At 42.5% G+C, this 27,873-nt stretch overlaps 1 protein-coding gene across 1 annotated transcript; it reads left to right on the plus strand.

The window, feature by feature from the left end:
• Positions 1-3,404: 3,404 nt before the first annotated feature.
• On the plus strand, positions 3,405-23,938 carry MAP3K8 (mitogen-activated protein kinase kinase kinase 8). Its single transcript, XM_085050437.1, has 9 exons — positions 3,405-3,550; positions 6,678-6,802; positions 7,679-8,039; positions 11,133-11,297; positions 12,769-13,030; positions 15,923-16,029; positions 20,040-20,192; positions 20,823-21,069; positions 22,530-23,938. Exons 2-9 carry the CDS (start codon positions 6,768-6,770, stop codon positions 22,661-22,663), a joined length of 1,464 nt encoding a protein of 487 aa, XP_084906563.1. The 5' UTR covers positions 3,405-3,550; positions 6,678-6,767; the 3' UTR covers positions 22,664-23,938.
• The last annotated feature ends 3,935 nt before the right edge of the window (positions 23,939-27,873 follow it).

The raw sequence follows: 27,873 nt of genomic DNA on the forward strand, positions 1-27,873 counted from the left end.
GCGCCGCTCTGCGCAGGCGCTGCGGTGCACGGCGGCCGGCGCGGCTCAGCTCTTCCCGTTCCGTGTGCGCGGAGCGGTCCCGGGGCTGGGCGGCTCTGCGGCAGCGGCCCGGCGGGAAAGACAGGGCTGCTGCTGCCCGCAGCTGCCTACTGCGGGCTGTCAGCAGCGCGCTGCCAGCCGGGAGTGCTGACTGTGTCCTGGGGGGCATCAGGCACAGCAGCTCCAGCCGGGCAAGGGAGGGGATTGTCCTGCTCTGCTCTGACCTGGGGCAGCCTCTCCTTGAGGCCTGTGTGCAGTGTTGGGCACCATAATGTAAGGATATAAAGCTTTTAGAGACTATCCAAAGGAGGGCAACGAAGATGGTGAAGGGCCTTGAAGGGAAGACTTACAAGGAGCAGTTGAGGTCACTTGGGCTGTTCAGCCTGGAGGAGATTGAGGGGAGACCTCATACAAGTCAACAGTTTCTTCGTGAGGAGAAGAGGGAGCAGGCACTGATCTCTTCTCTCTGGTGACCAGTGACAGGATCCAAGGAAATGGCCTGAAGGCGTGTCAGGGAAGGTTTAGGTTGGATATTAGGAAAAGGTTCTTCACCCAGAGGGTGGTTGGGCACTGGAACAGCTCTCCAGGGAAGTGGTCACAGCACCAAACGTGACAGAGTTGAAAAAACTTGTGGACAATGCTTTCAGGTGCATGGGGTGACTCTTGGAGTTGTCCTGTGCAGGGCCAGGAGTTGGACTTTGATGATCCTTGAGGGTCCCTTTCAGCTCAGCATATTTTGTGATTCTGGGAGCTTTCCAGGCCAGCCCTGAGGCATGGAGTGTGAGCAGCTGCCTGCCCTGTGTGAGGAAGCACCCACCAGCCCTGGCCAGGTTGGCCATCACCCCTTGTGTGAGCCCTGCCAGCCCAGGGCAGGAGGGTGAGGTTGGGCATGGGGGTCAACCTGAAGGGTCAGGTGGCCAAGGTCATCAGGGTCTAATGAAGGTTTTTGCAGACTTGACTGCTTAAGAAAGGGAAGTAAAGCCTTTGGTCTGTATCAGTGATATTGCCCAGCAGAACTAGGGAAGTGTACTTGGCACTGGTGAGGCCACATCTCGAGAGCTGTGTCCAGTTCTGGGCCTCTCAGTTCAGGAAGGACACTGAGGTGCTGGAGTGAGTCCAGAGAAGGGCAACAGAGCTGAGAACTGGTCTGGAGAATGAGCCATATGAGGAATGGGTGGGGGAGCTGGGGTTGTTTAGCTTGAAGAAAAGGAGGAGGTAGCCAGGTGGGGGTCAGCCTCTTCTCTCAGGCAACCACTGACAGGACAAGAGGACATAGCCTTAAGATGGACCAGGATAGTTTTAGATTGGACATTAGGAAGAATTTCTTCACTGAAGGGGTGAGTAGACATTGAAATAGGCAGCCCAGGAAGGTGCTGGAGTCACCATCCCTGGAGGTGTTTCAGGAAATACTGGACATGGCACTCAGTGCCACAGTCTAGTTGACATAGTAGTGTTTGGTCATAGGTTGGATTTGATGATCTCAGAGGTCTTTTCCAGCCTAACTGATTTTGTGATTCTGTTTGTCTGGTCGTGGGCTAGAGCTGTGAAGGCAGTTACTGCAGTGAAGGCAGTATGTAGGATCAGAAATGAAGTGGTTGGGGCAGAGAGCTGCAGGGCACTCAGCAAGTAGTCATTGGACTGCAGCATGGTTCCCCAGGCATGTACTGAGGAAAATGTCATTGTCTTTAGTATTTAAAAGCAGTCATTTGTGTAAAACTTGTGGGTACATCTGTAGTGTACAGTAGGGTACTTCATATGTTAGTAGGTCTTCAGTGCAGTGCTGTATATACTCTTGGCAGCCTCGTAATAAGTCAGGGTCTGTAAGTAATTGCTATGACCTAATTATTTTGGTTTTGCATTCTAGGATGATCATTAAGATAGAGAGTAGATTGCTTTTAAAATAGAGCATTTCAATTTATATCCTACTTATGCATGCCATGGAGCAGAAACTTGTGTTTCCTTCATCTCTCCATGATGAGCTTCCTCTGGAATCCTAAGACTTCTCGTGCCTAAATTCATTGATGTGGAGAGAGGAACTCCTCCTCTTCCCCTCTTTGAAGCTGGTCTAAAAATAGAAAATGGTTTCATTAAAATTAATTGTGGGTTTGGGAAACCTAATAACACAAGCAAGTTCCTGAAAGAGGATACCCAAAGTATCTAGCGTGAGAGCTGCTGCACGTTAAGGATATATTACTCAACCTCCTTAACCTCCCACTTTCAAGGTGCTGCCAATTCCACCCTCTCCTCAGCCTGGCCTCTCCTATAGCCTAACTTATTCTTCAGTCCTTCCTCTCCTTTTTCTTTCTGTAATCATCTTCAGCTTTCTTGGGTTTTTTTCTGTCAGCTTTCTTCCCTTTTTTTTTTTTTTTTTTTTTTTATTTTAGCAAATGCACTGGGTGGTGCAATTGAACAACAATACAACAAAGAAGACACCTATTTCTTTAAAGAGGTTTGCCAATGTATTTAACATCTGTAGAGTCTGGAAAAGAAATGGTGTATGAGCAAAGGTTAAACCTGCTAGCAGTGTTCCACATACATAGTTATGATGCTAAGGAAAAGAAAATCCTGTAGCGGGTCCAAATGCTTGCATATTTCAGAATGTCATTTGTGACATACTTTGGGCAATTTTTAATAACAGAAGAGGTAGCAAATATAAAACTTTTAAACAAGGGAGCCAGGGTATCTGGATAATATAATAGAAAAGAAGTTGTATGAACTAGTAGTAAACACTGAAGTCTAAGGTGGATGTTTGTCCCAAAACTTTATAATGACAGTTTTGCCATTGGCTGCAGTGAGCAAATAGTCGTTACACTGCACACAAGGAACCGAAAATCCATCTTGTGTCTCTTGACACCTTGGGACGGGTTCAACTCATCAGCTCCTAGGGCTATGGCAGCTGGTTTTGTTAAAGGTGCTACTTGGCTCCTTAAAAACGAACTGACTGAAGAGGAGCTATTGGGCAGCACAGTTTTGCAAGAGTTACTTCCTTATGGATAAGAAATAAAAAGTACTCCTGTCCAGTTTTAGCAATTACTCAACTCACACTACTGTGTCCCGGAGTATTTTAGTACTACTGCCACTAACAAATGCTTCACGTTGTTGTCCTAAATTCCACCCGAGTGTCATCTAAGTTTGATTCAGATAATGTTTAAACTCGTAGGACGCTGGTGGACGCCCTCTAGGTGCGCACGGAAACGTGAGGTGGTAGAAGAAGGGTTCACTGATGCCACCGCTGGGGACAAGCCATTGCCGCCGGGCGATGCCACTGCTGGGACACGAGGCGATCGCTGGCCGGGCTTGAGGCCGGGCTGGGACAGGGCAGCGCTTGCTCCCGCCTGCCGGGAAACCGAAATAGAAACCGCGGCCGGGGCCGCCCCGGTCCCCCGCCCTCGGCCGGGGCGGGCGGTGCTACCTGCGCCCTTCCCCGCCCCCAGGAGTTTCCCGCGGGAGCTGGCGGAGCGGCGCGGGCTACGGACGGACGGGCGGCGCGGGCTCTCCCGGCGCCCCGCGGGTGAGCGGGGACGAGAACGGGGCCGGCAGGGGAGGGGGAGCGCCGGCAGAGCCCCGGCGGGACGGAGCGGAGCGGGCCGGGGCTGCGCTGCCGGGCGGAGGCGGCTCGGGTCCCCGGCTGGGGCCGCAGCGCTGTCGCGGGCAGGTCCCCGGCTGCCCTCGGCCTCCCGGGCTGCGGCACCTGCGCTCTCAGCGGGGCTGCCGGGCACCGAGGGGCTGCGGCTGGGCTGGGCTGGGCTGGGCTCTGCTGCTGCCAGCGCTGCGAGGGTCGCCGGTTTGCTTATTCCGAGTGAGCATGTGAAGTGTTGTCGGAGTTGAAATTGTTGATAGCTTTTGTTCCGTAACATTAGAAGTTTTTCTCACAGGGATTGTGTTTTCCAAGGTCTTTTGATAAGTTTTCTTAAAAGTAAATAACGACGTTTTTCATTTCTAGTGGGCAGTCACTTGTCACTTAGACCAGAAAATTATTCCCTAAAAGCAGCACAAGAGATCTTTATTATGGGTGTACGATTGTACTTAGCCAGTCTATGCAGTTTGTGGCTAGCTTTTTTTTAAAATTATTATTTATTTTGAATTCTGTGGGGTTTTGCATGTCTGTTTTTTGGGCTTTTTATTTTATTTTTATTGTAGATTTTGTTCAATTTTTTCCATCACTAATCCTTGACGTGCAAAAACTCCCACAGGGGCCCAGAAGTGTGGTATCCAGTTACTCTTTTTAATATGATGGGTATAAGGATGGTCTCTGGCAGCACATTTATCAGGCAAAAGGAGTTGACAAGCTATGCAGAGAATAGAGAAATAAACCTTTGGCTTGCAAATTACTCATGTGATGATGTTGAAATATTGGCAAAACTGGAGAAAGAGTCTTGTGCTTTAGCAACTGACTTAAGTGCTTGCATGCTGTTTAATTTTTCCACTGCAGGTAATCCCAGGTTTTTTAGCTGAGAATCTAAGTAAAGCATAGCTTGTGATGTAATTTCTTCATGAACCTAGATAATATAGGATGATTTAGAATACTACATGAGTGCCCACCACTGACACTAGTACAGGATTTTAGGGATAAATAAGAATGAATTCCCCATTGAAAAATAGACTTTTTTTTTTTTTTTGCATGTAGGGGAAATATAATACTAAATTGCTGCATAATTTAAAAAAATCAACTTTTATAGTCTTGACACTGTGTTTATTGTGTAAACACTTAGTTTTTATAATTTGCTAGATATAGGGAAAAAAATCATAAAATCATTTAGGTTGGAAAAGACCTCAAAAATTATTGAGTCCAACCCATCACTACATAGCCCATAACTAAACCATGCCCCTTAGTGTCACATCTACATGTATGTCTTTATATATCTTTTAAATCTCCCCCCAGCTGGTGACTCCACCATTTCCCTGGGCATCCTATTCCAGTGCTTGACAACTCTTTCAGTGAAGAAATTTTTCCTAATATCCAATGTAAACCTCTCCTGGCACAACTTGAGGCCATTTTCCCTTGTTCCATCACTTATTTGAGATTAAGAGACCAACTTCCACCTCGCTACCTCTTCCTTTCAGGTAGTTGTAAAGCTGAGAGGGTTTGCAGCTTTTCTCAAGCACTAAAAGCAGAGAACTGAGAATGTGCTGGTTATAGTCACTTTTTGTTGTTATTCAGAGCTTTTTGGGCAATAGTGAAACTGCCAAGAGTATTGGTATTGTGCTGTAGTTTGGAAGCATTTTGAGGAAGAGAGCAGAGCTGGCACTTCCAGAAAGCTACATTTGATCTAATCTGTACAGATGCTTTGTGCATGAAAATGCTGTCAGAAAGTACATTAGTTTAACTGTTGTACGTACTCGTCTTTATCCACTAAAGAATGAGCATCTAGAGACTCATGTTTTTCTTCAGAAAGTCCCTCAGGGCTAGTTTGTAACTTTACCTGACTTTACACATGAGATCTCTTGGTTCCTTTTTATGACAGCACCGTTTCTTTTCTTTTGAACCCCACTAATTCAGCACAACAAAAAAAAACAAACCATAGGCAATGAATAGAAGTCCTGCTGTGGGGAAAAGCAGAAATCTCGTTTATGTTAAAAAGCACCTACTTGCAAGCTTTGTTAACAACCTATAGCTTGATCATGGAGCAGGAAGTTGGGGTGATAGGTGCTAGAAGACACCCACGGCATCTCACTTTTTGTGACCTCTCTGAACACCCTGGATACAAAGCCTGGGTCCTCCCCGATTGAGTAGTGCTAGTGACCACAAAGTTTCCAACCTGGCTGCCCTAATGCTAGGTGTGTGGGCTGACTGGGGCTGGGTGAACTGATTTAGAGCGCTGGTGAAAGTCACTGTGTTCATCTTGGGGTCCCAGCAGGGCACAGTACTCTGCCACCATCACTCTCAGGGTTTGGGTCTGAGTTTGAAAAGGAGCAGGCACTCTGTTTGCCTTTTCTGGTGCTGCGTCTGCTGTCCTGCCTTTTGAATTTTCAGCACGTGGTCTGACTTCTTTGCCAACTCAGACACGTCATTTTACTTGGTTTTCTTCACGTTAGAGCTGACGTAAATACTCTAACCCATGAGAAATATGTGCCACAGAGCTCCTACATCCTTGTGGTGAGGGTAAGAAAGATAGTGATCATAACCAGAAACTGTACCTGGGTAAAGCATTGCTCCATGGCCTCAGGGGACCGAGTCTGCTGCTTGTCCTTGAGATAAGGTTTTGTTTGCTGCTTTTCTTTTTTATTTTTTTAAAGTGTCTTTTTGCCTAGTTGTTATCTTTTGCCCAAAATAGATGGTTGCAGTGGATTATGAAAAAGGGAAATGAGAGCTCTCTAAAGAAGGCATGCTCTACTCAGTTCTGCTAAAGATAAAGGAGGTCCAGCTCCTTCCTTAAACAACCATGAAGCAGAGAGAATAAAACTTGGGACCTAACCATGGAAAAACTATTTATCACTACTACTTGGAAATCTAGATGATACAGTAGCTTGATTCTTTTTCGAGTTGTCATCTTTTTCTGCAGAAAAATCCCCTGTTATCTCAGCCTGGTGATTACTAGCTTTTCTTTCCGTGAAGCAAATGATCTGTATGAGTACAAACCAGTCCTTCTGCTTGAGCTGGTATGCAATGGCCTTATTTGTTTTGCTTTTTTTAATAGACTGCCACAGAACACTGTGAAATTATCATCAGTGGTAAATACGGGTTCAAAAAACGTGATGACTTCAGGGATTCTGTTGAGACGTTTTTAATGGTTTTGAGTGATGTAATCAGGTTAAATACAAGGTAAGTGCCCTAGACATTTATGTGTTGAAAACTATTTGTGTCAGTGTTTTAATGACTGACTATGCATACATTTTTAACTTGAATAAGTAAATAACTCTCTGGGATAGAAATGGATTTTTTGGGAAGTTGAATCCAGCTTGCTATAAATCTATTTCAGCAAAATAGTTCTAATAGTAACCTCAAAAGTTATTGTTAGGACTAGTGGGGGCAGAACAAACTGATGGAAACCACTTCAAAAGCTCATTGCTTTTATGATAGCTCTTTTTCTGACTTTCTTCTGAAACAAGTGAAAATTTCAGTTCAAGTCTAGTTCTGATCAGTCATTTGCCAAAAAAAAAAGGATTTTGTATCTCAGATAGTTACTTACTTGTGCTCTGTACAATGATACTAATAGATGCCTATTACTAGTGGAATGACCTTGCTTTGTGACCTTCCCTTCTTTCTGCATCCATCACAAAAATTATCAATAAAAACTTAAACATAAAATGATTGAGAATGTTAGTATCTGTCTTTGTCATTATTTTCCAAGCAATTAATTCCTTTGTTTGTATTGAGGGTGCTCCTTCATTTTTGCATATCTATCACAGTAATGTATTCTTACTGTACCTGTTCCTCTAAGGAAAAGCTTTATCATAATGAATTCCAAGAACAAGTGGCAGGGGAAGTTAACTAATAACTTCTAAATAAATTTCACTATTTCTCCATTTTGTCTTCACCCAGGATACTAATTATGATTTTCTTCATAATACAAAGTATTAATTTTAAATCTAACTGTATAATGATAAGTTGATCACTCTGATAACTCCTTTTCATTCTTACTTTACTAAAACAAATCTAGGTGAAAAGTGTTTTCAAGTTTGTTTCTTTTTTTTCTAGGAGTGATTTTGCAAAGGGGACAGTAATGGAGTATATGAGCACGGGTAGTGATAGCAAAGAGGAGATTGACTTGTTGCTAACTGATCTAAATATGTCTGAGGTGATAGCCATCATGGAAAACCATTACCCAGGAGAAGACATTGCAGTCTATGAAGACAGCTTAATTACAATGTGTGAAGAGGCAAATCAAAATGATGAACGTGCAGAATCACTACTGTTTTGTGAGAGGGAGGTCTCTTTTATGTCCTCCGTCAAATATGGGACTGTGGAAGACCTGCTTGCTTTTGCAAACCAGGTGTCTAACACTGCAAAACAGTTTAAAGGGTGCAGACAACAGGAGTCTGGAATTCTCTTGAATATGGTATGTCTGTTTTCCTTTTACTTGGTATTTCATAGACCTTTTAGTGAATCTAAATAAAGATCAGTCCCAGGAGTAACAGGCTGTGGTTTCCTGTGCAGCTCTGGGGCCAGAAGGGGTCTCTGAGGCTATCAAGTCTAGCCCCTGCAGTCTCAGCCAGCTGTGGAGAAAGGTCTGTTGTTCAGAAGGATCCACTCTGTTATCTTCTGGTATCCCTGGAGGTTAGAAAAGATTTCCCAATATTGAATACAAACCTGAGACAAGCAGTTAAAAAACAAAACCTACAACTCATTTTGTCCTTTCAGTACTTAAATGGGGCTTATAAAATCCACAACTTGTATAAAAAAGAAGGAGAATGACTTTTTAGAAGGGCGTGTAGTGATAGAACAAGGGGGAATAATTTTTGGCTAAAAGAGTAGAGATTTGGATTAGATCTTAGGGAGAAGTTCTTTACTCTGAGGGTGGTAAGGCACTGGAACAGACTGCACACAGAAATTGTGGCTGCCCTACCCCTGAAAGTGTTCAAGGCCAGGTTGGATGAGGCCCTGAGCAGTCTGACCTAGTGGGTGACATCCCTTCCCATAGTAGGGGAGTTGCAACTAGATGATCTTTAAGATCCCTTCCAACCAAAGCCTATCGATGATTCTATGAATTATCATTGTTTACAGATCTGGGAGACAGTAAGAATATTCCAGTGCCTTGTGTTCATGCAGTAAAAAGTTAATTATGCAAATTCCCAAAAATAAAGATCTAGGATCTAATGATATAGTTCCTAAATTCGCTCTATCTGCACATAATGTCAATAATAGTAACATAAGGAGAAAAAGCACGTACTATCAAGTATGATTTTAAGAGTTACAATATCATGTAATATCTCACACCACTAAATTTAAGTATAGATGTGTTGTTTGGAGATGTTCACTTTTTCTCTAAAATTGTTTGTGTTCTGCAAGCATCTCTGGATATTAGTGTCATTTAACCTTTGTTTAAGATCAGTTGCTCTGGAAACAATGTTGCAATAGAATTTTATTCATATGTGTTTGTGCTGCTGCTGTCTTTTCTTAAAATGTTCTACATCTATCATCTTAAATATCTTGCCTGTAATATATTTTATATGTGAATATTGGTTACTTGAGGCTTACTGGTTACTCAGGTGTGAAATACCATGGGGTATTGCTTTATTCTGATTTGGAGGGAGCATTTCAGTCTTGCAAAACAATCACTTTTCAACTCTATAACATTGAAATTAGTAATATTAAATGTTTCCTATACTTAGGGTAGACACTGTTCTACATACTCGGGGTTGTTTTGCTTGCATGTTGTTCCTACAGATGCATACAATTGGTATGAACCAGGTACTATTAGGTGCATGTGATCCCATTATGCAACTGAGGGCTGGAGACAGGGAATAACCTGTGCATGCATTTCAGCAGGGGCATCTACATTGTAAATATCTACAGCATTTTGGTTAGGATCAGGAGTGTTTCTGATTGCCTGGTGACCCTCACTGACTGCATTGACAAGGCTAGCATCACAAGGGGTCTTGAAGTGCACAAGCTGGATTTCTTTTAGTTAAAACTGAACTGAAAGATGCATTGCAGCCACAGACAAATGTTCACAGGGTCAGGCTAGGGAGTAGTCCTGAAAGCCTCCTGAAAACATGAATAGTGTGGTGGTTGTTGCTGTCTTGCTCTGCAAATCAAGTCTGTTCGGCCTCTGTTCCTTTCCAGGATATGGTGTAACCCATGTGGATTAGTCTCAACCCCTTGAAATGCAGAAGTAGGCAAGCAAGATGTACAGATGGCTAGACATGTACGATTGCTTTACCCTGGCTCTAATAAGTAGAGAAAAGGTTTGACCTCTATATCCTAAGCAGAATACTTTTTATTAAAGGACACCTCCTGTGCCCCATTGGCCAAAGGTTAAGAACTTATCCTCCCCAGATTTAGGGATTTGGAACAATTAACTTGTTTCATGTCAGTACTAATCACAAGTGACAACTTTAGCAGTAAATACTTTTCTAATTGAAAAATGTGAAGGTAGATGAAGAGTGAAAGATTATATGTTACATCTTAAATAGAAATCTAAGCCAAATAATCTTCCTGCTGCACTGTTATCTTAAAAAGGGTAGCTGAGGAGCTGAGTATTTGAGGCCCTATAACAGACATGATATGATAAATATTCCTGATGTAATTTTTACATCTCTTCAAGAATCTTGATAAAGTAGCAGTAAGGAGATTAATGATATTCCAGATACTGGCTGAATTAATTAGAAGCATATTAATGGGCAATATTAATTTTGTAGCTGAGATACTGAAGAAGCAACATCAGACATCAAGCAGTAGTCACATGGCTGTAGTTAGGCGTTAGGTCTCTCTCTGTCACATGCAGAGGGAGGGAGCTGTTTCAGAGAAAGATTTAGAGCAAGATACTGACTTAGGTGCCCTGAATCGCTTCCTGGAGAAGCCCTCCTTGCCTAGCTGGTGCTACAGGAGAACCAAAGCTCCCAACATTACCCATCTAGAGCAGACAGTGTTACTCCCACTCTTCTTTTTTAAACTACGGTATAAAACTAGAGGAAGGTGGCTGGAAAAATCATGGCAGACTTCTTCAACCTTTTACTAAGCAGCAGAAACTCCAATACAAGATGGGAAATTAAACCCCTAGCAGTACATGTGATATTAGGAAATGCTGAAACTCTTGCTCACATTGTATAAGATAACCTGTGAGTAACAGGTATGTGGCATAACAAGTTAACAGATTACAGGAAGGACAAACATGTGCAGGTAAATCTAATAACAAGAGGTGGGTAATTTCATTAACCCAGCTGCTGTTGTTGTTGTTTCAAGACAATTAATTGCAACTTACACTTTGTAAGTTAGTCACTGGAGAGAAACGTGGATGCCTGGGCTGTGAATGAATGCCACACCTCACACGCTGTTCCCATTTGATGTTTCTAAATAAAGAACACTAAGCAGATCATGTGCATCATACACATAAGTGATTTTTTTTTTCCTCTACATGTATAAAATTAATTAGATTTGAAGTAGTTTTAACTTCACTGTGATTTTTTTTATTATTTATTTAACTCCACAGATCACACCCAAGAATGGGCGCTATCAAATTGACTCAGATGTGCTCCTGTTTCCGTGGAAGTTGACTTACAGGAACATTGGTTCTGATTTTATTCCTCGGGGAGCTTTTGGGAAAGTGTACTTAGCCCAAGACAGAGAAACCAAGAAACGAATGGCATGCAAACTGGTATGTTAGTTCAGGAGTTTTATCTCTGGGCAATAGTGTATGACATACTACTTACGGTATATTTTCAAATATGTGTGCTTCAAATTCACTGTTGGCTGATGATCATCTTGGTTTTGTTGGACTAAACAAGGCAGGAAAAATGCACACTCCTAACTGTCAGCTTAATCTTTTTGGCTCTGAAACTGCAAACGTTCCTGCATTTTGAAAGTATCTGGAAGTGTGTGTCACTGGCACGTGGGCTGTGGTCAGAGCAGATTTTGTTCTTGTCCTGCTATACTCACCATGGTAAAATATCACTATGAGATCACATCCCTGCTGAAGGTGGTGGCAAAACCCTGCTATTGCAGATGGTTTTAGGCTCTTGTCCTTTCACTAAGGTCCTCAGAATTCAGTTTTCTTCACTCCAGTGCCGTCAAAGTCCCTGAGAACTCGGTATGTGCAACTCTTAGTGTGTTTTGGGCACTGATGGAGTTAAGGTTGTGAGATGTCTCAAGAGAACTGCTGAGCACTGCCCTACTTTTATGCAAGCCAACATTTTCTTTCAGCTATGCTTTTTAACATTCTATTCGGAATTGAACAGTAAATATTCAGGGCCAGTAAAAGCTCAGCTGGGACATTGCTCTATATCCCCCAGCTCATGAATAAGTACCTGTATTAATTCTGTGTGTGGAAGAGCTGGGAAGGTAGCTGTATGTCCTTCTCTTGCAGCCAGTGTTTCCACATGGGGACAGATTTAGGTCGCTGCTCCTGCATAGCCCACTGCAGAATTAAAGGATCCTAATGTATCTGAAAACACAAACAGTATTTCTCATTGAAATAAAAATATCAGCCTCTTGTTTGGTTCACAGATACAAGTCCAAGGGAAGAAAACTGAAAAGAGAAGTAGTAGCTTTTCTGTGTATAAGCAAACACTGCATTTATTGTCTCAGCAATCTGCCATCAGTACTTTTTAAAGAAATATAGTGCTGCTGGCGCTCCCTTCAAAGCATGTTTCACTTCTTGCAACCCATAAACCAGTGCTGATAAGGACTGAATTGAGGTCAGCAATGGTCCTGAGCACTGCAGGCACTGATCCACCTGTCAGGTGAGTGTGTAGTTTTGGTAGTGCAGATGAGTGCACAAAGCTAATGGAAAAAGCAGTGAGAATTTTATCTCCTTCACCAGGAAGTTTGCATAAAGCTTTTGCGTAATCAGTGGATTTTGACGGGAATAACTCTTGCTACATTGCTTTTTCTGGAAGGTTGCACTTTTTATTTGGGCACAATTCCAAAATCTCTCTCAACTTGTAACAGGATGTCTTTCAACTGCCAAGGAAGAACAAGTCACAGGAGCAGAGTAAAGCTCAGTATTTTAACAAGTGGATATGAGTACTTTACTTCTTTATTTTATGTTAATCTATCGGATAATTTGTGTCCAAAGGGATAACTTGTTTTCTGAGCTCCTTTTCTGTGGTTTTGTTTCAATGTCCTAGGTCCCAGTGGAACAGTTCAAACCATCAGATGTTGAAATACAGGCATGTTTCCGTCATGAAAACATTGCCGAATTATACGGCGCTATTTTGTGGGATGAGACTATCCATCTCTTTATGGAAGCTGGAGAGGGAGGATCTGTCATGGAAAAGCTGGAGAGTTGTGGCCCTATGAGAGAGTTTGAAATAATTTGGGTGACAAAGCATATTCTGAAAGGACTTGACTTTCTTCACTCCAAGAGGATTATCCACCACGATATCAAACGTATGTCTGTGTGATTCCTTGGGGTACTTTCTGGTCGAGGCTGGGCTGGGGCCCTGGTGGAGTGCCTGGGACTGAGCTGGGGCACATAGCCTCACATCTCTGAGTGGGAGGGATGGATAATGCTTAACAAATGGCAAGGTCAGGTTCTGGAGATAATAGTTACTTAAACTATTTATTAATTCACTCCAGCAGAGAGGATAATTAGAAAGTCATAGATCCTGTGCCATTCATGAGCAAATCAATTTAAATAAAAACCTAAAGAGTGAAATTATCAGTCTGTGTTCAGCCAGAAGTTTCCTGCTTTCAATATAAATTCTTCTTGAATGTTTCCATGCTCACCTTCAACTTGGACCTTCTTTTAGGTTTTCTGTTTCTACATGGCTGTTCCTCAATCTGAAACATTTTGGAAGTAAATACATGATTTGTGCTGGTTTTTTTCTTTCAACAATTACAGCAAATTTTAATATATATTTGCTTTTAAAAACTGGGTATTAACATCTATAAATAATCAAACATATTGATATTAAGTCTAAATTAAATCCACTAGTATTAAATTGCTTTAAAATTCAATTTTAATGTGTTTCATTTAAATTAGTATTAAATGCTGTTTCTCCCAGTACCAGCTCAGCTTACAGACAGATGCATCTCTATGAGTTCATTTAGCTAAACTTGAGGGTTTAAAATAGAAATATTCACACTGAAGCATTACAATAGTTCACAGAAGATGGTTATTAGGAATTGCTAAATTTTTATCTCAGTTTTGCATTTTTGATTGGTTTTTTTTTTTTATTTACTATGGGTCAGTACTTTAGATGTAAGCCTTTGAGATTCTGACAACTACAAAACTGCTTATTTTTTCCCTTAGTTTTTCTTTTTCACTTGTAGCAAGAGTCTTTCCTATGGGTTTATTTTAATTTGCAGTAATAATGGCATTAACTAAAAGATCTAAAAGCCAAACCAGCCCAAAGCCTACTACATTGAGATAGTAAATAGGGGAACCAACCCACGGTGAATGTGCTGGATATGAATGTGTCTCACTTTTTCCAGCCTTTTCCTGTGTTGGTGGATTCAGGGCAGCTGATGAGGCAGAGGTTGCCTAGGACAGATGTGGTTGCCCAGAGGTGCCCAGGGTGAGCCTTTGCCATGCTGCCTGTTTGGTGCCAGGGGTGAGCTGGGTAGTCCAGGCCTGAGATGGAGCCATGCCCACTGCCTGGCAAGGCAGTCTCCATGCAGGGAGCTGTGTGTGTTTGCTCTCACCAGGTGGAATCAATAGAAAAGGCTGTTTCCCAAACATCTCTGATTTCTTCCTCACTTTATCTGCTGCTGTTGAGCTGCAATTGAGTCTGTCCTGCTGATACAGAAGGAGATGAGGATTTTATTGAGAGGAAAAACTGCCCTGAGCCAGAAAGGGGAGGAGGACATTCTGGTTCTTGGGAGGTGTTCAGTGCTGACACTCATTTTAACCCTTGTTTGGAGAGCAGTTAAACCATGAGGCTGGTTGGTAGGGGTAGCTTCAGTCCAAAACCAGCTGCAGCTGGGTACAGTCCCAGGCAGGCAGCAGACCCTGCTTCACTGTGGCAGTGTGGCCCCTTGTACCATCCATTTTGGGGTGTTTGAAATCCATATCTTCAAAGTTATCCCTAAAACTACAGGTTAATGTAGTATATAGCCCTGGTAAGGAGGCAGCTCTGTGAAACATTGCTTTAGGAGTCAGTACTGCTGAAATCAAGTCTGTCTTCCCACTGGATGATCATTGTGGGCACTGTCACGATGGAAAATGGCTCCACAGTTTCCTATAGGAGAAAATGTGTTTCTGTTGTGTAACTTGGAGACTTCATTTTACCACATCTTCTGAAAGAGCAAATAGGAATTTCTCAAGGCTCACAGAGAGCACTATGTTCATAAATATTTGATCAGAAATACAGCTGCAAACAAAGCCACTGAGTACAAAGTTGTGCCTTTGGCAGAGATTTATGAAGGAAAGTAAATTAAGCTCCTAGATTCTGCTGCAGTTCAGTGGGATTTTGAAATTGCTCTGTCTTCTATTGCTTTTGCAGCCATTGTCTGTCCTCTGTTGTCGCTGTTGAGCAGCTAGCAGAGTAATGAATGCATCAGTTCTCAGTGGCAAGAAGGAATGACCTTTATTGTTTTGATTTCATCACATATATAGAGTTCTCAAAAGTCACCCAGATTGGTCAGTCAGAAGCCTTCCCCCAGGCCTGATTGGCCAGGCCTGCACTGCACAAGTTCTGGGACACTGTTCCAACAACATCCAAACTTTATCTTTATTTATAAAACACAAGAAAATTTCTCATGGGAAAAACCTGTGCTAGCCACACTCTGTTGTCAGGCTGAGCTGCCCTTGCTGACCAGAGCATGAGAATGGTGTGGCTGCTGTGGAGGGGCCCTGGTTACTCTCTGTTTCTGTCTTCACTTACATTATTACTCTATAAAAACCTCTTGGTGAGCAATGGTTGTGCTGTTTATAGCTAGAGCTGCACAGCATGATCTCTGTCTTGGAGACCACTAAATATCTTCAGAGCACTGTGCAGAAGTGCCTACCAGTCTTCGACCTTCATCCTCAGCCTTTTTCTCTCTCTCTTTTTTTTTTAACCTAGGAGAATGACCAAATATTTATTCTTTTACTTTATTTATAATAAATATTTATTTCTTCTTTTTATAAACCAGTCCAGTTTGATTTTTAAGATATGATTTAAAATTGAACCAAGTCATTACCAGGCCTGTTTTGGCTAGAAGGATATTGGCTGTAGAGAGCAGTTGTGCTAATCCCTTTTCCTCTTCAAGATAGCATCTGAATGAAATGGGAGTGTTATAAAATAAAAGCCAAACATGCCAGACACTTAAATGTTGTAATTTTTGTTTTTCTTTTAGCAAGCAACATTGTCTTTATGTCAACTAAGGCTGTTTTGGTGGATTTTGGCCTAAGTGTTCAAATGACTGAAGACATTTACTATCCCAAAGACCTTAGAGGGACAGAGGTAAGAAGCTGAAGGGATAAAAGCCCTTATATTGTATTAGTCTTTGGTTGTGGTGATTAGGCTCAAATTCGAAGCTGGAGAGTTAGAAGCATGGATAAAATAGTTACTATAAAATCTATTAAAAGTTACAAACATTAGCATAATCTTACTTATATTTTTATTTTCTACTTGCTGAATGGAATGCTTTGAAAGCTGTGTCACTTTCTCTGCAGACTTTTTTGTTAGCAATTATTTGCTGAAGTCAAACAGTACTCTGAGGAGGGTTGTTTGCAGTGTATCAGCTGCTGGTCAGAGACACTTCAAACAGGAATTTGCTCTTTGCTCTAGCAAAGATTTCTTCTGAGATACTCACTATGGACTGGGGTGACCTGCTCAACACTGTACTTTGACTCCTCCTTCAAAACCACAGAAATGAGAGATGTCTGGGTTTCATCCCTTAGCATTTCTAAGCTCTGTTCCCCATCTGCATGTAACCCTTTGGCTCTTCAGAGGTTGTGTTTGGCATGGTTGATGATTATCTGGTAAAATTACTAAGACATTACAGTGGTGGAGGTGGAGTCCTTTTAAATGTTCTCAGTGACTTTGAGATCCTGCACAGCACTTGGGCTGCCTTCCTGCCAAGGTGTTTCCAGGGCTGGAGCTTTAGCAAACAACCAAGCAGCAACAATTGGCTAGGATAGCTGCTGCAGATGTGCCGTTTTTGCTTTCTGTTGCTGGAGGAGGTTGTTTACAGGAAATGCTTTAGCTGAAATGTTGGCACTTACCCTTTTAATAGTCTTCCACATGTGTAAAGAGGAGATGCCTGTGTAACTGACAAAAAACATTTCACTTTTTGGAAGGGTAGGATAAACCAAGATTTCACAGAAGGTCAGGCTTGTTGGTTTATTTTTTTTAAGATAATTGTGAAAACACTTGAATATTTGTTTTCAGGGTCTTTCTAGTCAGGAGAGTTAGGAGCTTAAAATGCTTGCTGAACGGGAAGCAGCATGCTTTCTGGCATTTCATGTACGAGCTTTGTGGGGTTTTTGGTTTGGGTTTTTTTTTTTTAAGGGGGTTTTGTGTGCTGTTAATAAGAACAGTGGTGGGTATGAGTTGGTAGGGTGTTTCCCAAGGATGGGGATGTATGTAAACAGGAAATTTCCTTGTTTGTGGAGCAGACTGGTGAGGATCCTCTTCTGGGTCTTGGAGGATAGACCAAGTTTGTGTTGGTAAGAACAAGTGAAAAGTGAAAAACATTTTAGTGTTTTCACTTTTCGAGTAAAACACTCTTAGTTCTTCATTGAACAGGAGGAAAATGATTCCACAGAGATTAACACCTGCAGTCCTATCCTCAGAAAGCTGATAATCACCCAATCCTGAAATCTGGCCATGTTTAGTCTTTGCTGTCTCAGGGGAGCAGCAATCCTGCCACAGCATTCAAGGCCATAAGTGAGGTTGGAGAGAGAGCACTGGGAAAGGAGATTTTCAGATACTGATGGAAGACTTACAGACTAATATTCCTGGTACTCCTAAAGGTTTTTTTGCTCACAGTCTTCATTCTAGGCATCTTCCTCTCCACAGTGCCTAATCCTGTCACCCACAAATTCTCTCTGTAGTCTGGCTTTCTTGATTTAATTTTTTTTTTCAAAGTAAGGTCTTAACTCTCCAAAGTTCTCTTGAGTTTTGCACCCTGTATTATGCAGCCTTAAGAAGTGGTGCAGTTGTCATGCTGTTCCTGCATGTAATTGTGCAACCCCTGCTTAGGGCTCTGTCACTGCCATGCAGCATCATGCCTGTGAGCTGGCTGGTTTCTCTTACATCTGGTATTGTCAGGGACACGTGTCCTTGAGGGAAGTGACAGGTAGAATAACCTTTGTCCTGTATATGTTTTCCTCTGGAAGTTATGATTTTTATTCACTTCTATAAGCACAGAAAGTCTGAATGTAGTGAATCTTCTTTGTGTTGATAAAAATGAGTAGTTGCAGTTCCAGGCAACATGATTGAAAAATAGTTAAGTTTTGTTTAGTCAGTGTAGTATGAAAAAGCTGGTGTTCTGCTTTTGTGTACAAGTCATGCAGAGCATTCAACTGTGGTTGTTATGAAACTCCTTTGCCGGAAATACTTTTTCTAGGCAGTTGCTACACTTTCTGTTATGCTTCTGTCACTTTGTTAAAATATGTAAGCTTCAGTTACAACCATTTGAGGGTAAAAAGTTGTCTGCTGAGGTTTATTGAGTGTGGAGGGTATGATTCATTTTCAGGAATGCTAAACTAGCACAGCATGAAGAAAGGACTGGTTTTCAGCTGGGCTGTGACACAGGTCTGACTGGCAGGCAAGTGCCAGCCCACCAGTCAGAAGGAACTAGAATGGGAAGGTATCCATGGCTTGGGCTGTCTGCTTTGGTGACAACAGACTCATAGACCAGTCTGAAATCAGCTTTGGAGGCAATTTTTTATTTTTGTCCCTATGCAATCAAGGTGCATCTCGACCATTTTCATACCTTAACTGCAGACAGAATCTTGTGCCAGCATTCTTTTTTGAAGGCAGCTGCTTTTTGCTGATGTAGATTTCACTCAAGTTGCACTGTATTTGCCAAAGACTTCTTTTCACGGACTTAGAAATTCTGTTCTTTTCTCCTTATGAGACTTAAAGGTGGAGGCTGTGGATGCACTGATTCTCACTTAGCCCTGAGGACAGCAATGGATAGGAGTCAGTAGCAGCTGCAGACACTTGCTGAGCCTTTGCACATACTTCCAATCACAAGTTCTGTTTGGAGATATGGAATGTAATTTACTGGGAAATATTCCTTGGAATTTGTGTGAGCCCTACAGCCGTTCTCAATCTGTGGTAATAAGTAGTCAAACCATGTGGTGATGACTTAACTTCCTGCCCTTGCCCTTGTGTCAGTTAATGGCTTTTAATGTGATTCTTTGTGTCAGGATAACTTGAACTAATTAAAGTTTGTTTGACTCCTTTAGAGGGAAATTGGGTGAGGAAAAAGTAGAAACCAGAAGCAAATATGGTAGCTTGCTAACCTTGTGTGCTGTGCCCATGTGTTGTTGAAACCTGCTTCCAGGGCCAATGGTGGTGACAGAGCTGTGCAGGGTGTGCCTCCTGCATCCTGCCTGTCTGGTTCTCCTCCAGCTGCACTCTGAGCTGCCTATTGCTGGCAGGAATTTCCAAGATCCTTCTTCAGACTCTTGGCAAATTCAAATGTTTCAGTGAAATGCTTGAATGGAAACTATTTTGGTTTCCACCAAGAAAGATGAGAATTTTTGGTTTGAAAAAGGGTTAGAAGAGGGGTGCTTGTCTTCCTAGCTGCTCTGGGGGTAATCTGGTGGAAAGGGCACCTAACTTAATTTATGCATTGTCTAGACCTGGCTTGTTCCTCATCATCCCGTTTCTCAGGATAATGCTCCAACATGCAGGTTACTGGATAAGAAAGAGGAGATAAAAAGAGTAAGGAAGACAGGAAGGTGTATATCTGTCAGTTCAGCTCAGAAGGGTTGTGTAGTATTCTATGTAGCAGGGATCTGAGGGTTGGACTCGTACTCCCATCTGGGTGGCTGTCAGTGCAGGTCACCCTCTCTCTTTAGCTTGTGCACAGCCATTGCTCAAGCAGAATGGAGCAGTCCCAGCAGTGTCCCACAAAACAAACTGGCAATTCAGGCACCTCCTTTTGCTGTAGAGGGATGAGGTTTCTGCTACTCATCTGAACGAGGCAAAGCCATGGCTTGAACCTCAGCCTCTCACAGCTCAGCTAAGGCCCATAGCCACTGAGCTGTGGCCTTTCTGAGGAGGGCAAACCTGGAATAGGAGTTTGTCCTGGTACTGGCTCTTTGGCTGAGGTCATATGCAGAACAGAAAAACCTTATTTCCCAAATGGTGCTTGGTCTTTATGCTGCAGGTGCATCCCTTCAGAGTGGGAGTTTCCAGGATCACAAAATATCATTAAGTCATCTTTGGTTGTTGTTTTCCCCTGTTGAGTAATCTTTTTTGTCTTTTTTTTTTTTTCCCCACTATTTTCACAGATTTACATGAGCCCTGAAGTTATTCTCTGCAGAGGCCACACAACAAAAGCAGACATCTACAGCATGGGGGCTACTATCATTCATATGCAAACAGGCATCCCACCCTGGGTGAACAGATATCCTCGTTCTGCATATCCATCCTACCTCTACATTGTAAGTGTCCTTAAAGCCAGCTCAGGATCAGTTGAAGGGTTTCCTGTACTCTTGTTAGAAAAGCTCCAGTCATATAAAAACTATCAAAATATTTTGTCAGAGAGATGATATCATCCATTTTGCTTCGGGGGAGGGAGGGAGGGAGGGAGGGAAGGAGTGGGTTTTGATCATTTAGAGGAAAACAGACTGAGCTGGAGTCATCTCTGTGATTTGTGTTTCAATTTACAGGCCTTGGGTTTACTACAAGGACAGGGTTAGAACTGTGTGAGACTTGATTGAAACAAGCCATCTGTCTTCTACTTGTCTGTTTTCTTTAGAAGTTGCAGATAAAAGCTAGAGTCTGGCAGATTTGATTCTCTGATTCTTCCAGTGTGGTACAGAAATGTGGTGAATTTGCATTGCACTGGATTTTAGGCTTACTTGAAGTTTCTTTGAGTTTTTAAATTTATTATAAAATCTGATTTAAAAAAAAAGTGGATTTTGTGTAGTTGCATGTTCTATTCAGCCCTACTTAGGGAGATGATGAGTCCTAACTGGGGAATTCCCAGACCACTCATGTAGTTTATCTGTGACTTCCTCTTCCACTGTTTTTGGAATAACTGTTTCCATGGTCTTTTTTCATTCCAACAGATACACAAGCAAGCTCCACCCTTAGAGGATATCGCTGAGGACTGCAGCACTTCCATGAGAGAATTGCTAGAAGCAGCTCTGGAAAGGAATCCTAATCACAGGCTGTCTGCAGCAGACTTACTGAAACACGAAGCCTTACACCCACCCCCAGAAGAGCAGCCGCGGTGCCAGAGTCTGGACTCGGCATTGTTTGAAAGGAAAAGACTGCTCGCGAGGAAGGATCTGCAGCTGCCAGAAAACATCACAGGTAATGATATCAGGCTCACTTACCTTGCACTTTGTAGACTTTGTGTCAAATCTTGATTTGAATGAGTGGTAAGGAACCAACGAAACTCAAAACACATGTGGAAAGCAACCAGTGAAAATCCCAGTCAGATGAGATCAGACCCAGAGGTCATTAAGTGATCTGTGAAACGCCCATTGACTTCAACGGGGAGGAACTTAGCCTGAATTCTGCGGTTCCAGAAGGACTGGCTCTTGGAAAAGCTGTGGCAGTCATTCAGGGCACTTCATGAACTGTAGACTGTTGTCTCAAATGGCCTCAATTTGCCACTGTACTAGTAATGTTTTATAGAGACTATTGATTTGTAAACAACAAGACCAACAACCATCAGCAAATTCAACACTTTTTGCCTTTTTAAGGAAAAATGCACACACAAAACCATAACTAATGTTGCTGAATGTCAGCAGTACAAGCCCTTTGTTTTAAAACCAAAAATGACTGTAGGATAGAACAGAGTTGTAAGTGCTTAATGAAGGATAATACATGAACCAGGTAGGAAACAGCCCTTTCAAGCCCAAGCAAGATTTAGTGCCAACAACCTGCCAAGAGGCCTTAAAATGCTTTTCTTCTACTTATCAGATGCATTAGGAGGGTTCTGATAAAAGGCATTAAAAGACTCTTCCCAGACATGTGATTTATTTAATTGGGATAAGTATGTCGAAAGATATCTGTGTGAAGTTTTGGGTGCTGTAATGCATAATTGTTGCAACAAATTCACTGAACATTTAAATCAATCACAGTTTTTGAATGTAGAATGGCATTGTACCTCTGGATTTTGCCTTGGGCATGCATAATCCTTTGACCAGATGAGACCATCTGAATTAATTCTTCTGAAAATGAAAAAAATACTTGAACATTGAACTTGGATTTTATCGTAGGTGCTTGAGATTCCAAGACACTGATTATACAAGTATTCAGGGGAATTCTGCCATTGCAAACCTGGTCTTTTCAGACCTTGATTTAACAGGAATAAAAAAATCTGAAATTGATGGTCCCATATTCATTCTGTGTTGTCAAACCCAAAGATGATGTCATGTGTTTGGATGAAAATTGCCCTATGAAGCAGAATTCTCAGACAGCAGAAAGTTATCTTTTTTTTTCTTGCACCAAACTCTCCTTTAGCACTTTAGCTCAGAGGATGAAAAAGCTCTGCCTAGCTGATGGAGACTTTTTTTCAAGTAGTTGAACACACTTGCTGTTTTCAGTTGCAAACTGCTTACCTCTCTTTGCCCTAGAGTTGTGGGTTGATTCATTAGATTTCATTTTATATGAGGTTTGCTTTATGTTGTACTTAAAAATGTTCTAAATACAGATTGATAAGATCAAATAGTAGGCCAATTATTCCAGTAATACCTACAACCACAAAAATGAACTGATACAGCTACTTGTGCAGTAATGATATGGTTTGTCTATTTTCTTTTTAGATTCCTCATTGTGTAACGGGAGCATGGAAGAGTCAGACCTGCTAAAGAGACAAAGATCACTCTACATAGACCTTGGAGCTCTAGCTGGTTACTTCAATATTGTTAGGGGACCACCAGCCTTAGAATATGACTGACTCAGTAACATTTTATGTTGATGGGTCAGAAATGGACCTCTACCTCTTAAAACTTGATTTTAAGACTTGATTTTCCAATTTGTACATAAAACTATTGCCACTGTAGGCTGTCAAATGTGAATAGTGTTTAATTGCACAGATGATTAAGCTAAACCCTTAGGGGCTCTGATAAGCTGATCCCAAGCAGTGATGTTTGTGTTTCTGCTGGTTGACCAACAAGAAAATGGCAAAAAGAACGCTGCTGAGAATGTCTTAATCCAGGATATCTTCCTGCGCTGGGCCTTGCACTTTTATGAAACTTACAATATATGCTTGCAAATAATATCAGGAAAAAATATAATTGAGCATGTGGGCTGTGAGATTCAGTCTCTCTGAGCTGTCCTTAGAGAAAACCTTCCCCCCACCCTCGCAAAAAAAAAAATATATATATGTATAGTCCTTGATTTAACCAGTCAGAGGCTGGTTCAGTCTTGTTCTGTTTTTAAGACTTGGTCAGTCTCTAGTCATCCTTAATGAAAATCAGGGCCTCCCTTAAACTGAGCTAATTTCTATCAGCTGTCTCTGGAGTCAGATTATCACTTGTTTACAGATGTGTTTGAACTTTGCATCTTTCCTGGGCAGTTGGAGCTAAGCAGGAGGCCGTCCCCTTCTCTGTGGGTTGAGGGAATCCTTCACTGGCAGTATCAGCTATGGGATTAGCACAGCAAGTTGGCCCTGACAAAGTATGACAGTGACCCCAACTCCTTACTATGCTACAGCTGCTGCAAGGGTATCTATGATAGTTTTCAAGGGTAGATCAAATGTTATTCCCTATTGGTAACAGTGGGCAGGCTCCAGATTCTTGCTTTTTAACTTTAAAATTGTACACATGTATAATTGCTGTGAGTGCTATGGTTTGGAAAGCATGTCATTAGTGACAAGCAGTGTTTATGTTCCTATGGAAATGGAATTATATTGTTCTTGCTGTGCCTCATACATTTGAAACATGATGTTTTGGATGATAGTAAAACTATGTAAACTGCATAGTTCTGTACATCCCATGGGATGAGAACGTAAACTTTTATAAAACTCTCTTTGATGCTTAGGATGACTCTTTATAAGCATTTGTGTCAAATGGCATACTGTGTATGTTGTACACTCAGTCTTTTCTGAAGCACCGTCTTTTTTTCATGTCTGTTATTTAATGCTGCTCCTCTCTTACACATGATCCTAAACAGATGATTTCTGGTTTGATACTGATATGGTCAGATGAATAAATCCAGCTCAGTGCCTTGAGACGTGGTCACTCTGTTCCTTCATCTTCATAAACAGTATGGGGCTGCAACTGCATTTGGGCCAACACCCCTACCATGGCCCAGGCATATTACAGGCATCATTCCATTTATTGGGAAGTTGGGTGAAGGTGACTGTTGATGGATTTTGGACCCTTGGTAAGTATTTCTGGCAAAATCTCCTTCTCACACCCCAACATTCTTTATGGACTGCCTGGGTGTTGCACAGAGGTTGTGTACAAGGTGGAGCACTTCAGTCCTGATGTTAATTGCTGCAAAAAATCCTGTTGGGAATAACCTACTTGCTCTAGTGCTTTGTGCAAAATCTCTAGATGACTAGTTGCTTGGAGGAGAGCTGTGCGAGGGACCTCGCTTAGTATTTATACTGACTGTAGTGATCAGGATATTCAGGGATCAGATTTTCAGTGTGGCTGACTTAAAGAAAACATTACCTAATGGTTCGGATGATCACCCGTGGCTTGAGAGACCTGTGTTCAATTTTATGATCTTTTGCTGATAGCTTTTGATCTTTAAGGAGATTCATAGAATTAGTGGGAAGCAGGTAACTGGGGGCGGGTTTATAATCTCTTCCCCAGTGTCTGTTCTATAAAATTAAGGTGTTTTTGTTTTCACCAGACAATGGCTAGGGATTATGCAAATGCTTATCAAGTGGCTATATACTTCAACAATGAAATCCATGTTAAAATTGCAGGCTGCTAGGGGTCCTTCACCTTTGCTTTAAAAATGTTACACTGACTTTTTTTTTTTTCTGTAATGCCATTCTCTTTTCCCTCACCCAGTGAAATCTTTAGCATGGAAATCTGCATGTGGAGCCACTATTCAATATAGGCTCACTATGTAATATTTGGGTTTAGTGATGGCTGTTATATATCTCTTTACTAAGAAAGTAGTGCTGAGGTTATCCAAAATAATTACAGTGTGTGTATTGCCAGACATAGGTAATAAGGTTTGGCTGAGTGAACCAATAGCTCTTTATAGACACATCCACGTGTGTAAACAGTATGAGGGCTTCAGGATAAATATCACTTCAGAAGACAGGTACACAATCAACAAGCAGCTGTTCAGGTATGCCAAGCACCAAGTATTGCTTCCAGCTCTATCAGCTTTCTAATAGCTGAGGACTATTTCTCACGTGAGCCTTAGGCTGCAGCGTAGCAGGGATTTCTCTCTGGAGCAATACATCATGTCCTAAACATACCGTATCCCTCAAGCATATCCCACACTAGGGATCCCTGTGTTGTGTAGGTCCACCTGTTTATACCAGCACCTGCGGAATGAGGTCAGGGAAATGAACTAGGTTAGAAATATCCTGGGAGGGGGAAGATTACTCCTCTAATTCGGTTGCCTGAGCAGCTGTGTACTCAGAGCAACCAAGGCTGGAGGTGAGGGGGAGGGAATGAAAATGGATGGTGGGAAAACCCAGCAAGCACAAGCCCCAGGGTTTGGCTGGTCAGCACTGAGCCATGGGATTTTGCAAATGGCTTGCCTCTGTTTGTGTTGATTCCTGGTGAGTAGTTTCATTTTCTCTTGAGGGAATACTGAGACTCATGCTAAACTGCAAAGGAAAACACAATTGCATGGGGAAGCCCACTGCTCACAATAACTGATGGTGCTGGTTTTGGCTGAGGTAATTTTCACAGTAGTCAGTACAGGACTGTGTTTCAAATTTGTGCTGAGAAGAGTTTTGACAACAAGGGATGTTTCTGTTATTGCTGAGTGGAGCTTACACAGTCTCTTCTTGCTTTTTCTGCTTCTTGCACTGTCTTGCCAGAGAGGAGGCTGGGGGGCACCAGGAACTGGGAGGGGACACTGCTGGGACAGCTGATCCCTCCTGACCCAAGGGATATTCCAGGCCATGCAATGTCATGTTCAGTGCATAAAGCTGAAGGAAGAAGGGGGAATATTCTGAATGATAGTGTTTGTCTTCTCAAGTCACTGTTATACATGTGATGCAGCCTTGTTGTCTTGGAGATGGCTGAACACCTTTCAGTCCATGGAAAGTGGTAAATAAGTTCCTTGTTTTGCTTTGCTTGTGTGCACAGCATTTGTTTAACCCTTTAGACTGTGTTTATCTCAATCCATGAGTTTTCTCACTTCTCCCATTTCAATCCTCTGCCTCATCCCACCAGAGGGGAGTGCGTGAGTGGCTGCTCAAGATTTCGTTGCCTGCTGAGGGTAAATCACAACACTAATGAAATTAGGGAGCCAAATGTGCCTTTTGTCCTCCTGGGCTCAGGAGGTTTCTTCGATCAGTCTGTGACCCTGGGACTGAGACCACAACCAAGCTCCTCAGCAAGGCTTTCTGCTGTTTGGAAGTTTGAGAGAAGCTGCAGTAGAAGTAGAGAGCAGTTTGCCTGCCCTCCCTGTGTGCAGATGGGAATGGGGAAGGAGACCCTTGGCCAAGCATTGGTCACTTTGTTAGGACCTTGGGGAAAACAGTGTGTTGCTCTGGCTAATTGGCAGAAGCAAAGAAGCAGCTGGGAAAGAGTCACTGGAGGTGTGGCCCTGCCACAGCTGGGAAGGCCAAGTTGGCTGTCTGGGAGGAACTGGGATGTAGGGAGATCTGTGCTGTGCATGGCCAAAACTGGGAATATTTGCATGGCTGGGAACACTTTCCCTTGGGTCTCTACTGGGTGCTTCCAAGGCAGGCTCAGACACTATGGATGAAAGCTTTGCTTCCTATGCTTTGCTTTGCATCCCATGCCCTGGGACTTTGCAAAATCCCAACAAAAGAGCACCAAAGCACTGTTTGGAGCCCAATCAGCCTTTTCTTTTCTTACAGGAAAGGCACAGCAAGGTCCATTTCTAAAATTGTTACCATCCAAAGCTAGCCATTCAGGCAAGGTGAAAACAAGCCCTTTAGAGACAGTATGTGCTGACCAAACTCAGCAACGCCCAAAAAAAATCCAGCCAGACTTTGGGAGTGGCTCATTATAGTCCCATGGGTGCACTCATGCTGCTTCAGGCTGGTCACCAGACACAGCCAGGCTGACAGATACTGGGGCATGGTGACTCACCAGGAAGGAGGCGAGCTGCTCTGACAGCTTTGCTCACCTGCACCCACACCTCCTGGCAAGGCAGCAGCACGTGGCACCTGAGCAGGGGGTAGCATTGCCACAGGGCAGCCTGAGCACATCCAGGGGCAGGTGGGTTTGCCCAGAGAGAGGCTGTAAGAACCTTTGTCAGAGGAGAGGTGCTACCATAGTGTCTATATACAGAGAGACTGTGCCCCACTTGCAGGCTATGACACAGAGCATGGCTTTGTCAATATGAAAATGTAAAACAATTGGTGATGTTTGCAAAGTTTAAATCCTTCCTGGTGCTGATAGCAAGTCACATGCTGAAGTGTCATGTAGCTGAAGAAGGGCAAGAGATGGAAATGAGAGAAGGCAGGGAGGGACTCCACGTGGTGTATGTGTAGCCCAAGAGGACAAGGTGGCAGGAAGGTGCCCATCAAACATCCAGAGGTGAAGTGCCACGGAGTCAGTCATCAGCCTGGGGGCTTCTTATCAAGGCTGCAGGCAGTGCAAAGGATTGCCTTCTTCTCTCACAGTAAGCCAAAGTCAACTTTTCTCCCTCTTCTGGAATGGTACAGTACCCAAGTACTGTGCAGCTGCTTGCTCACCCCCTCCCCATCCCCAGAGGGGAAAAAAAGAACACAAGAGACTCAAAAAAAAAAGGAGAAGAAAACAAAATATGTGGGTTGAGACAAGAAAGGTTTAATAATTGAAACAAAGTAAAATGTGATTATAATAATAACCATTGTAATAAAAAATATATAAAACCAGAGAAAAAATGAGTGATGTACAGTTCAATTGCTTACCACACACTGACCAATGTCCAACCCATCCCTGAGCAGCAATTGACTTCTGACCAGCTCCCCCCAGTTTATATACAAAGCATGATTTTTTTTGTGGT

The sequence above is a fragment of the Lichenostomus cassidix genome, chromosome 2 (assembly GCF_008360975.1).
Source record: "Lichenostomus cassidix isolate B80296 chromosome 2, HeHo_3.0, whole genome shotgun sequence".
Lineage (NCBI taxonomy): Eukaryota > Metazoa > Chordata > Aves > Passeriformes > Meliphagidae > Lichenostomus > Lichenostomus cassidix.